The sequence below is a fragment of the Myxine glutinosa genome, chromosome 7 (assembly GCF_964187855.1).
Source record: "Myxine glutinosa chromosome 7, kmMyxGlut1.1, whole genome shotgun sequence".
Classification (NCBI taxonomy): domain Eukaryota; kingdom Metazoa; phylum Chordata; class Myxini; order Myxiniformes; family Myxinidae; genus Myxine; species Myxine glutinosa.
The window spans coordinates 29,684,222-29,697,757 of record NC_136267.1 but is presented as its reverse complement, the minus strand read 5'-3'; the positions used below and the strand labels follow the sequence as shown (position 1 = coordinate 29,697,757).

The window sequence follows — 13,536 nt, the reverse complement described above, 5'->3', positions numbered from 1 at the left end:
AAGGCTGTACATTTGATTCCTTTCCAACCTGTTCGGTACGTTCTTTCTCCATTGGCCTAGCATCATCCGAGACCTAATTTGGCTAGGTTCAGGTCCATGAATCTCGTGGGGTAACGCCACTTTCCACACCGTGCCAATCCGCTCAGCATGTGGGAAAGGAAAGGATAAGGTGTGGGAAAGTGAGGGTTCGATCCCCGGTTTCTCCGGTCACGTGTCTTAAAGGTATTTGGGATATTGACCAGTAAACTCTGACGCGTGACTGGGAGATTGGCGATCGGAATTGCTTAGCAATCCGTCAATCACGAGTTTAGTAGTCGTGGACGGCGGCCTCAGTCGAACCGGAGTTTGTGGGGAAACCGGGCATAAAGCCCCCCTTAGTACGTCGACGAACTCGGGATCCACAACAATATGCCCCCTGACTACCTGCGGAGCTGGGCAATTGAACTTGCCACAACCTGTTGTAAAAACCAGATCTACAACATTGTCCCAATAGTAGGTTTAATTCAGTTTCGATCTCTAGCAACACCTGTAAGAAATCAACAAGCATTGTATCAGTATACCATAATCATAGAAGTAGCATTGGATTAGCAATTAGTGCAAGCAAGCCTGGAACATCTAGCAATACGCACCATTCGAGTATGCACTACCACACAGAATAAATGTCACAGGAATGTATCGGTGCAATGTCCGTCCGAGTTCTGATGGGAGCCTCTCAGTGGTCGGAGACAGCAGAGCACCTGGGTTCAACTTAGACACAATTTCATTGCATTCTCCCCGCCGTTAAAACTATTCTTCTGCTAGGGCAGAAATCAAGCTAGCAGCACATAGCATCAGTTAGCAGCAGAGTAATATCAATGAGCAGCAGTTGTCAGTCGATGTCAGTCAGTCCAACCATAGCGGTCGGGGCGGCGAATTTCTCTCCCGGCGCGGGTCCGGTAACTACCGAGTACTACATCCCCAAGACCGGTGTCCCCCGCGTCGGAGTATCCGCCTAAATCGGGTGACGGCGGTGGCCCCACCCGGTAGATGCTCCATTGTCGGATCAACTGGGTCATAAGCCTGCTCGTCGACTTCCCCGCATGGGGCCATGTGGCGTACCGAGACCGTCGACTCCCGTCCATTGGGCAACAACATGCGAGCGTGCTCGGGATTAGCTTGGAGAACCTGCACCTTGTCCACAAACGGGTCATATTTACTCGTGCGAACCGCGCGTTTGAGGAAAGCCGGTCCCGGCTCAGCAAGCCAACCCCGGTAAAGGTCGGGTACTGCCCGAACGCCGCGGGTAACGAAACATCCGATCGTGGGGAGTTTGATTTGTAGCAGTGCACAATAAAGTCCTGATCGAGCTTAATGCCCCGGGTAGTGACCAAGCCCATTGGTCTAGTCCTAGGCCGTGGGACCTAAGACTCAGAGTAACGGCCGCTCCATATAATGCCATTAAAGCGTTCTACCTGTGCATTCGGCCGTGGCCTATACGGAGTAGTATAGCTAGAAGCGACATTATGCTGGAGCAAGAAGTTCCTCACATCCTGGGACAAGAACACCGCGCCTCGATCAGTGTGCACATAGGCCGGATTCCCAAACATAGAAAACAAGTTCCGCAGGCACCGGATAACCGTAGCAGCAGACATATCACCGCACGGGAAAGCAAAAGGGAATCTAGAGAACTCATCAATGATCGTGAGGAGATAACGAGAATTACTCGAAGCCGGTGAAGCCGGCAGGGGTCCTTTGAAGTCCATCGCTAATCTCTCCCACAGCCTAGTGGCTTGGACCAGCGTACCCATCGGAGGGTTGTAGAAGCGAGGTTTGAGTTCAGCGCAAACGGAACAAGTGCGACAGAGCCGACGAACATCCTCAACGGAATAGGGCAAGTTACGACTGCACACATAATGAGCGAAACGCGTCACGCCGGGATGGTCCAAGGTGTCATGAAGAAGGCGCAGATCCTCAAAAGAGGTGAGGCTCGCACACATCGCCGGCCGCGATAAAGCATTGGCAACAAGGTTATTCCGCCCCGGGCGATATTTGATTTTGTAGCAGAAATCGGCGAGCTCGATCCGCCAGCGAGTGATTTTCTCATTCTTAATGCGTTGAGCATGCTGCGTGTCGTACATAAAGGCAACACTCTATTGATCTGTGATAATTTGGAAACATCGTCCGAGCAAATAGGGACGCCAACGCCTGATCGACTCGACAATGGCATACGCCTCCTTTTTGACAGACGAATGTCTCCGTTCCACGGAGGAGAGAGTCCTTGAAAAGAAGGCCACAGGGTGCCCCCCTTGAGAGAGTGTCGCAGCTATCGCGTGATCCGACGCATCGCTTTCCAAAACAAAGGACTTATTTTCGTCAATCGTCGACACAGCGGCGCCAGCGATGTCGGACTTCAGGCCATGAAAAGCGGCCTTGGCAGCGTGACTCATGGGGAACGCATCGCAATCCACAAGCGGGCGGAGCTTCTCTGAAAAATTTTGAACCCACTTGGAATAATGAGCAAACAGCCCAAGAGCACGCTTCAATGAAGCATGATCGCGGGGTCGGGCCATGTCTAGCAAGGGTCGCAGACGCTCCTTATCCGGAGCGATAGAGCCATGGGTCACACTGTACCCCAGGAGATCTATCGTGCAAGCAGAATAGCGACATTTAGCCTCGTTCATAGTCAATCGATACTTGTGCACCACCTCGAGGAAGCGCTTCAGATTAGCATCGTGATGTTCTTTGTCGTACCCGCAAACCGTGAGATTATCCAGATAAACAAAGACATCGGTTAAATTCTCCTTAGCGATGAGGTCGCCCATAGCCCTTTGGAAGCACACAACCCCATTTGTGACCTCGAAAGGTAGCCGGGTGAACTGGTACAACCTCTGGCCTGATTCAAACGCAGTGTAGATGCGATCTGCCGCGGAGATGGGAATCTGATGATACGCACTACGTAGATCGAGAGTGCTATAGACCGAGTACTGTGCCACCTGTCGTACCAGGGAGTCCATTCCCGGGAGTGGGTAGGCGTCCAATTGGGTAAACCGATTAATCGTCTGTGAATAGTCGATTACCATGTGTTTGCGATGTGATTCGGTTCGTACCACCAGAACTTGGGCCCGCCAGGGCGACCGACTAGTTTCTATGATACCTTCCTTTAGTAGTTGCGTAGTCTCTTCCGCAATGAATTGTGTGTCAGCCCGTGAGTAGCGTCGCGATTTAACAGCAACTGGTGTACAGTCAGTAGTCATATTGGGAAACAGCGACAGCGGCTCAATGTCCATCCCTGCAAGAGCACACACAGCAAGAGTATCAGTACCACCAAATTTCATTTCCAAATGCCCATGTCGCTGGAGAAAATCGTGTCCTAGCAAAACTTCTGCACATAATGCTGGTAAGACAATTAAATGCACATCCGGAAACATTCGACCCTTAATCACAAGCTTCAGTCGACATTCTCCCCGAGTGCTAAGCCACAGCCCTTGAGAAGCCATGAAGATTCTGCGTTTTGTCCCGAGAATCGGCCAGCCATGCTTCTGATCGAAGTTGAAAATCGACACAACTATCAGTGGATCCCGTGTCAATTAAAGCATTTGCAAAAATTCCTTCAATCATGAGTGGGATAATAGCTCGGGACAGGCCAGGTGGCCCTGCTGATGTCGAGAGGAGGCGCTCGAACCTCGCGTGTGGATCCGACGCCAGCTAATGTCTTTCATGCAGTTGAAGTCGCTTGTAGGCCAGTCGTGCCGCCACCAGAGGGCGCTCGTGCCACGCGCGGAGATCCCAGCTTTCGTGTGGTCAAAGTGGATCGTAGGTCGGTCGTGCCGCCACCAGAGGGCGCTCGTGCCACGCGCGGAGATTCGAAGCCAGCATACGCGGATCGGGAAGCCGAACCCGGAAGTGGGCTGGGCGTTGAAAGAATTCCTGTCAAGGACGGTCGAGTCGCGTACCGCTGTGATTGCGCGAATTGTTTTGTCGGCGCGGCAAGTTTCATTAAGGTCGAGCTCTCAGCTCGGGCCCCACGGAGAGGGGCGATTCCAATCGAGGCCGGGCGAGGCGCGCGAGGCACCGTTCGTTCCGCGGGCGCGGAGATGAGCACATTCAGCGTCGAGCTCGCTCGCCGGCCCCGTGACGAACGACAAACTTTTGCAAAGTGACCTTTCTTCGAACACAAATGACACGTCGCCTCCTTAGCCGGACAAACTGACCTGAGATGGTTCCAATTCCCGCAGAAATAGCACTTAGCGTTATTTCCTGGCTTGGGTCCAGCAGCAGTGGCCGCTGTCATACTCGGGTTTGGGTCCTCGAGCGCATCAGGTGCTTCCAATTCCGGGGGAGGATGCAGCATCCTCTAGCTCGGCGGTAGCTCTCTCCGGTCGTGTCTGTCGGGATATCCCTGCAGTGACATATGGGCATTCATACGATTCGGCTTGTACCTGCGCTTCGGTGTACACGTGAGATAACCGAAGGGCTTTTTCTAGGGTCAAGTCGTCTTGTTCAAGTAGTCTTTGTCTGACGACCTGGGATCTAATGCCTGAGACAAAAGCATCGTGAGCAAGGTCATCACAGACTTGTGCATGGGTGCGTAGCTCAGTAGTACAGACCTTCAATAATCGTCGGAGGTCTTGAGCGAATTGGTCTATGGTCTCCGTGGGCTCTTGTCGACGAGACGCAAGCAAATGTCTGGTGTAGACCGCGCTTTGTGTTTTGTAAATAATGTAAATTGATGTAAATGTTCATGTAAATACGTGTTAATGTAAATACGTTTCAGCTCGGCCACAGCAGTATCGTATGTAGCGCACTGTGTGATGGACATGTACACAGTATGATTCACCTTGGATTGTAACACCGCGAGCTTCGTGTCAGCGGTGATTTCCTCCTGCGCATTCAGATGATTAGTCAGGAGCTTCAGCCAGTGTCGCAGTTGAGCGGACGCGTCCAGCGCTTGGGGGTCGGCGCTGAAAACTGGAACTTGGATCAGCTTATGAGCCATGTCATTCTCGTTCAGGGCGAAGAGAGGAAACTGAGGAAACTGAATTAATTGTTGTAAAAACCAGATCTACAACATTGTCCCAATAGTAGGTTTAATTCAGTTTCGATCTCTAGCAACACCTGTAAGAAATCAACAAGCATTGTATCAGTATACCGTAATCAGAGAAGTAGCATTGGATTAGCAATTAGTGCAAGCAAGCCTGGAACATCTAGCAATACGCACCATTCGAGTATGCACTACCACACAGAATAAATGTCACAGGAATGTATCGGAGCAATGTCCGTCCGAGTTCTTATGGGAGCCTCTCAGTGGTCGGAGACAGCATAGCACCTGGGTTCAACTTGGACACAATTTCATTACACAACCTATTTCCCCTGGCAAGTTTGCTTGAGATTGGATAAGTAACGACCGAATGTATCAAGGTCAGACAGACAGACATACAACAAATTGTGTATTTTGGTATGATTAAATGATTGTCATTGTTGTTTTTCTTTTTTTTCTTTGGTCATAAAGTACGTCACCTGCTGTAACCGACTTTATAACTGCAGCCTTTTGTTCTTTTCTGTTCTTCTGTATAACTTGTTCTTTTCTTTCCTTCCAACAGTTCAATGAAAATTGAGATGAGCTGTAACATTTGCTGCTACAAAGCATGTTCAGCTGAGAACTGAATGTGCTCACCTCACAGATATCTTTGCCTTCATCATTTACTGCTGGAACAGCTCTTCCTCATTCGACTGTTTGCTTCCATTGACCTCCCACCTCTGAACCATGATGCTATACAGAGAAACCCCATATTGGCTCCTTTTGCTGGTAGCATTGGCATCTTGCTCGATCCATGACTACCATGCTCCTGCTGATGGGTGAGATGATTGCAAGAAGCGACACGCACACATGCACACACACACACACACGGCAGCTCAACTAGGACGTAAAACGAATCATTATTAATGCCAGGATCAAGGACACCACACGAATGGCTTTAAGAAGATGGCAGGACTGAATCAATAAGACAAGTGTAGGTTCTGCAATGTAGAAATGGCACGCATCACCTCCTATCAGGATGTAAAAATAAAATAAAAACTCATGTCAGAACAGCTGTATATCCAAAGGCACAACAAGGTATGTATAGTAATCCACTGGCACATCTGCAGAAATTTCAACACCACAGTTCCACAAAACTCATGGTAAGATGAACCAAAAGCAATCGTTGAAAACAAGGTCATAACGCTCACGTATGTATGACCTGATAATCCCATCCAGTGTGAACATAGAAAAGAAAGCACCGCACGCAACCTGACGTAGTACTCGGGAACAAAAAAGAAAAGACAGCATTGCTGATTGACATATCAGTGCCCAGCGATTTTGGCATAAATAATGCAGAAATCAAGAAAGAACTGCAAAGATCCTGGAAGCTGAAGAGCGCTGAAATTGTACCAGTGATAATTGGGGCAAAGAAAATTTTAAAGGAGAACCTTAGAGATCTTAAACATAGGGGCAATACCCCTGGCGCTCACCTGGTAGAATAAACAGTTGTCGAGGTGTGATGTCCGATGTCCGCAGACACGAAAGACACCGCACTGAGAATGCAAGCCGTTTAATGGTAAATACACATGTGGGAGAGGGGCATCGGCTCGAATCTGGCTTGATCCCTTCTCAAAATATGATTCCCAGTTCTTCATTTATACATGCACAAGCAAAGTCCAGTGCAACACAGATACAGATCTCTGCAGGCAGTTTACCCCAAGGCAGTGTCACGTGTGCGATGCACCATACCCCACACCTTAAAGGTCACTCCATTGGTATGTGGAGGTCATTGGTTCAGCCGGAGGACAGAACCTGTTTCTTCTCTTGGTCAGATATACCGAGAAAATAACATGAACCAGCTGTGTTTTGCCGATATCAAGAGAACCCTTATTTAAACAGATACGAAGAAAAATGTTCTGTGTGAAAAACTCAAGGAACACAGATTATATTTCCCACTTCCAAAAGAATGTGCTTTCACCAAGTCTGAAGGATAAAATGTGAGATATAAAATGAAATCAAAGCAGAGTGAGAAATGAAAACCATTCCTTCATATCAACTCCGACAATCCCTTCTCCTTTTCAGATATTAATTGATTATTCATATCAAAGAACAACAACTCTCGTGGAACTCTAACGTTTCGATATGCAACGAAGATGGCTGGTTCAGCAAAGATGTGCCCTGCCAGAGGGCCCGTGACCTCCCCTACAGGGTTGTCTCCCCCCGCCTCCCTCAGCCGCAATTCCTGCTGATGTCCAGATTAATCGAGATCCATTCGCATGAGGGATTGGATGTGTAGTTCCTCTGGGGAGAACATGAGCTCATTAATTTCTTGCAACATTCGTTCTTGCTTGGCATATACAAGGTGTCAAAATCAAAAAAGAAGGGAGAAACGCCCCTTGTGTCGATCATCCGTGACTGTGGACTCCTTTGAATCTGGAGTGACGGGTAGATCAGGCATAGTGTTATGCTTGTATAGTTCCTCGTCCAGTTCCTCGTCCCCGTTCATCTCCAGTTGGTCCCTTTGTGTTGAAGAGCTAGAAAAGAACCTCTCCATCCACATCTGAAGGAGATGCTTTGTTATAAACACAGTTAAAACTAGTCCCACTTGTGGTGAAACGAAACGAGGCGGTTCACCAAAACTCCAAGCTGTGAGCTTTTATTCACTTGAATGCGACTGATCTACAAAGAAAACATAAAAGCTATTAAGCAAGCATCTCTGGCCACTTTCATTACCATTACGCCATTGCAGAGATATTAGCAAATATAACAGATCTTGCAACAATCTTACCAACTCGAAGACACAAGAGAGCGGAATGACCCATCCTTACTCATAGCTGGTATATAAATCCTCCCCACGTGGTCGGCGTCGAAATAGCATCATGAGTAACGTTTCGGAGATGGAGGGCATCCCTCGGATCGAACCATCTTACTTCACGACACCACTATTATGGTGAGACCCCACAAAATGCAGGACAATATGGTATATCCCAAACCTGCTAAACCATCCTGAATCCCAATTTGTTATGCCCAAATCTTCCCTTCTAGTCCGAAGTGTTCAGTTTTGTATATCATCCAGTATCAAGATTTCCAGTACCACTGAGCCCAAATAGCAGACTCCCTTCCAGTTATCAAATAAATAAGGGTAAGTTTTATCTCAGCAAACAAACATTGTCCCATGTGGAGAAATCATACGATTTGAAGGACATTTCATGCCCTCTGATTTTACCCTCTTAATTACGTTTAACCCGCTGAGACCCCTCAGATCTTTGACAACCCTTTAATTCTCCATAGACCACCAAGACCCCTGAATACACCAAAATACCCTTAAAGACCCCAAAGTCTTTTAAAGTAACCAAAAATACACCGAAATGGTCAAAGATGCCTATCCCTCTGAAATGACGTGTGGTGACTAAAGCTTTTCCCCAATCCAACCCCATCCTCTCGGTTCTGGGCGACATTTGGCCTCAATCTGTAATAAGATTGGGTTCTCGGGGGTGCGGGGGGGGGGGGGTACATTTACAACATTGTGAGTGCAGGTGGACCTTCCTAAATCTATCCCACCTTAATCTTTATTCATGAACCCCAAAAATCCAATTTCTCGGAGAATTTTAATAGGTTTAGGGGGGTTTGAGATAGGATGGCGCAAGTTCATTCCCCCAATGCTGGCCATACATCTTGTTTCAGTAGCGCTTCACTATGTACTAGCGGTGTCTCTATCATGACTAGCAACAACATCTGTGTGCTGGTGTGTTGTACAACATGTTGTGCTGGTGATGTGCAACATGTTGTGCTGGGGTTGGTTGGTGCCCTGGGTGAGTGCTGGTGTTTCCCTGAGTGGCCTCTTGGTGTTGTGCCTCTGGGGATCTCCGTTGCTGAAAAACAAAAACTTAGGACAACAGCCGCAATTGGAATTATCAAGCATCTAATAAAAACATTATTCCAACGATTATTCCTAAGGCCAATATTGACCATTTAATTATTTTAGCTCCCCTTCAATTCTCTTCATTGTAAATCCAAATTAATAGCTTTAGCCTGGAGGTTGTAGACATTCACTTCACAAATCCACCTCCACCCACAGCAGGTGACCACAACAAGTGGCTCATCCACCTCGCACATATACCCGACAGGCGATGGATACTCAGACATTAAGTTAATTAAGTTAAGTCATAACTTGTCCATAACTTCTTATATCTCACAAACAAACAGATAGGGGTGAAAACATAACCTCCATCCACCTTCGGTGGCGACTGAACACAATCCCCAGCTTATCTGCAACCCTGCATTGATCTATCAGCACAGTTGGCGAATTATATCGCTGGCATGCTATAATGGCCTCCAATAACTGCAATGATTACATGACCATATTACATCCTCCAATTAGGACAATTGCTTGATCAAATCAGAGTATACCTCATATAGCATCAGTGCACCTCATATAGCATCCTATTAACATGACAATATGTGAGAATCAAACCGCAGGTTGCCGCAATCTCCTGCAGGCACACCTGTATTTCACACCTTATGCACACCACGTGAACCAAACCAATCTGCACAAACATATACCACTCGTAGTAACTGTTGTGATTGGTACGACGTACTGCGTTGCCTTCAGTGAGCACTCCTCGTGAGCCCTGCATTCAGGGCAGCTCGTCAGACATGCCCCCCCCCCCCCCCCCCCCCAGAACCATCCTCTTTCGTCACTCACAACACCATTTATTCACCACTCAGCTCCTCGATCACAACTCATCGAATATTCAACAACCAACGTTCATCCATACCCAACCTGTCATCCAGCTTTCGTCCGAATCTGTCCACAACTTCCTGAGATGTCCTGCTCACAGACAAACAGACAGACAGAGGTCTAGCATCGGTTTGAATCCTGACCTCCTTAAACTATCATCCCGTGTTTCTCAGGCAGGGCAACTCCACAATGTGTGAGCCATCCCTCGGATTGACGTTTAAAAAAAAAAACATCTCGTTGTCTGAACACTCGTTTTCGCTGGTGTCCTTCAAAGATCCCATGTTGTCCCTTGCAAAGGGAAAGGGTAGGTAGTAAGTTTATACTCACGTTTTCCCTCCAACCAATCATTTCCACCTTCTCCACTTACCTTTGTCCAGCCTCATCCAGCCACTCCACCACACTCACCTGTCTTGGTTAATTTGCATCTCCACCTCACGTGAGCATTTATTACCTTGTTAAAACACACCTGTCTCACACGTTCGCGCTGCAGGATTTTCACACCGCAACCGTGCCCCTAAATGCTCCACAGGCATCCACCCCCCGCACGTCTGAAGAAGAGGAAACTCCACACACCATCCTCCAGCCATGCGATCCCCAAACATCTCCCAGATACCGACATCCACTCCACAGCTCTGTATGTAAGCGAGTCCCGACTCCACACCTCCAATGTCGGCAACCTATCTCCTTTGTTACCTTATGACACCCCAGACTCCACCAAGCCATAAATGGCCCGAGCCACGGGCGCTTCTTCATGAACCCCACGAGCCCCCTCAACACCACATCACCCCCACTGTCCACCTTGCTCCGACTATACAATTTTTCGACTTCGGGCCACCAAGCGCCACCCATACACACATCAAAAGCCAATCTCCGCCGTGAACCTCAGACCAAAAATCTAATCAATTCACCGTTACTGCATATCCAATCAACAAATGACGTCAGACCAACCTTTCACAACAATAGCTGTACAAACCCACAACACATGCTGCTTGTATGTATGTCTCGTGGTGAAGCATGTCCGCAGGTGCACAGCCCTTGTTCACCAAACAAACCAAACAAAACACCAAACAAAACAAACAAGGTGCTGTCCACCATGTCTGTCTTCCTTTCCCCACACTCGACACAGCAACCCCTGCTTATTCCAGGCTTCATGCTGCGGATTCTCCGCTCGTGTCAACAACGCTTCGCACACTTTGGACATAATTCCACATAGATAAATATTCTATTTAAGAGCTTACAAAAACCTCCTACCTACTCTATAACACCGCTGTGACCCCCACAAGGCTTTATAACCCGCCTGGCAGAGCCAGTCCAAACAAACGGGAATTCTAACTATTCTCGTACCGAATGCCATCGCAAGTAAGCAAGTACATTTAGCACACATTAGACAACCACAGATGGGTCATAAGACAGATCTCAGTGTACAGCTTCCCCTGGGACTTTATATTCACAATTTAAGACGTGTGTGTGTGTGTGTGTGTGTGTGTGTGTGTGTGTGTGTGTGTGTGTGTGTGTGTGTGTGTGTGTGTGTGTGTGTGTTCATGTTGCATCACAACCAATCGAATGTTCCTTCCGCTTCGCCTTGACCAGAGCGCAACGAACATGTCACACAATCAATAGGACACAAGTTGGGTGTCCCTAAACATTCTGCCAACAAAGGAAATTCAAATGTCCAACTGAAACAAAACGTGACCCATCCCTTGCGCAACGTGATGACGTCATCACCCTTCAAACTCAGTGCACACGCCCTCACCTTACTCAGCTCAGCACACACGTATATTCAGCACACACCGTGCCAGCCAAACACCCTGGTAGGTACACGTGAGACACGACCCCTGGTGTGCGTCCTGCACCCATCTCTTGGCACGATACCGAGTCCCACATCCGAATGACTACCCTAAAACCACCATCACGGTTTTGTAAAATAATAGTTTTTAATTTGGTCGCTCAAATAAAACGTCAAACACTCTCTCGTCAAACGCGCACTGAAATACCTGATTCCATGATAAATTACGTCATCACGATGCACGTCGTCTGACTTCCCTTTCCAGTGTGACCCAACTAAAGCGACTATCCTCTTTTTAGATAGTACACATCACGAATCTCCATTGAGCTACCATTTCTCCCTTCTACAGGACGTCAACCTCGCACAGATGCTCTCACACCGCGCACCTGAATGCCGAGCATGGTGACGTCATGCAGCCTTTTCAAACTCCGCATACATCCCTAGTGCATGCGACGAATCTCAGCACAGTGTACGCGTTACCTACATGTACCAGGGCATCTCTGAAACCCTGCACGAACGCTCAATCAATATCAATTACGTACCCCCATTGCTACCATGCCGAAACTAACAACCTAATCCCGAATCGTGCAAACTGAAACGACGTATTTCGGAGCTCCACAAACACCCCACATTCAATGTGCGGACACCCAGGCACATGTTCAAACCCCAGGCTGCACAGCTCAGAGGCGAGCAGGCACAATCCTACAGCTAGCCGATTATGCCGCATCCTGGAGCATGCGAATCACACATCATCCCAAGCATTCATTTTGGCCTGCCTGCGAAACACCAGGACGATTCAATCTGGTACAGTGCAATTAATTTGTAATCTAAAACTCGCTGTACACAAGATAGCAGTCTGCGAGGAACGGAGGTGGGGGCTCCAAGCCCACATCCCAATGCCATTTCAATTGAATTGAAAATCATTTGATGTCCTCACAAACTCCAGAGATCATGAGCTTTAATCCAATCTAATCCAGCAACATCTATTAAAATAACAATACCCTCGTAAGCAAGCGTTCACAAAACCATTATAAGGCAGTGTCAGGTATAAAGGCATACTATCATCTTTCTCACCAACTTGAAGCCGAGACAATTGCAGTGTAAACCCCTTCCCCTAAAACCAGCGCTTTCATAAGCTGTGCGTGGATGAAGAGCGAACTGCATCAGTAATCTGAGCATGGATGGAGAGGGTACTGCATCAGAGTTATTGACCATAGTTTCATATCATTCACCCACCAGTTAAGTTTCGGCTAGCACGCTTATCTAAAAGTATTAATGTATAAAATATATAAAACATCCCTACAGCTTCTAGTCTAACACATCCCAGGGATTCTCTTACACCCCCAAGCGTTGCGGCCTGCGACATTCTCGCCCAGCTCGAGTCCGGTAGCTAACAGCCCCGTGCTCAGAGGCCGTCGAACGAGGCGAATCCGAAATCCCCTCGTCAGAGTTCCCCGACGGCCCGAGAGTCGCGCCTCCATCAGGCAGCGCCGGACCCGATGCGGCCCGGTCCGTGTCCAGAGCCGAACGGGCAGGTGTTGGGGCAAAGATCGGTTAGAACGGGCTCCTGCTCTCGGCAGTCGGGTCCATGGTGCCCCCATCATCACTCGGCACTACCCCCTAGCCCTCTCCACAAGGTGCTAAATGACGGATTGACACGGTCACTAAACGTCCGATGGGCATCTGTATGGTCGCGTACTTGGGGTTCGCCTCCAATACTTCAACGAGATCGACGGCTGGCTCGTACTTGCTTTGTCGAACCGAACGCTTCAAAAATGCGGGTCCTGGCTCGGCCAACCACAATGGCAGCGATCGACCGCTCGCGCTGCGACGCTGGAAGCGAAACATGCGTTCATGTGGCGTCTCATTAGTGGCCGTGAATAGTAAAGTACGGATTGCATGCAAAGCTTCGTGCAAAATCTGAGGCCATTGATGCAGTCCCAATGACCGCGTACGTAACCTCATCTCCACGGCCTTCCAGACCACTCCATTAAATCTCTCCACCTGTCC

General features: G+C 48.4%; 1 protein-coding gene across 3 annotated transcripts in view; it reads left to right on the top strand.

Annotated features, from left to right (window-relative positions):
* PAM (peptidylglycine alpha-amidating monooxygenase) overlaps positions 1 to 13,536 on the top strand; it is a 115,992-nt gene that overhangs the window by 6,758 nt on the left and 95,698 nt on the right. For 2 of the 3 annotated variants that reach the window (XM_068121979.2, XM_068121980.2), the window contains exon 2: positions 5,580 to 5,835. In XM_068121979.2, the coding sequence (XP_067978080.1) occupies positions 5,744 to 5,835 (92 nt within the window). In that variant the 5' untranslated portion in view covers positions 5,580 to 5,743. The remainder of the gene's footprint in view (positions 1 to 5,579; positions 5,836 to 13,536) is intronic. The other variant, XM_068121981.2, reaches the window with a different exon arrangement.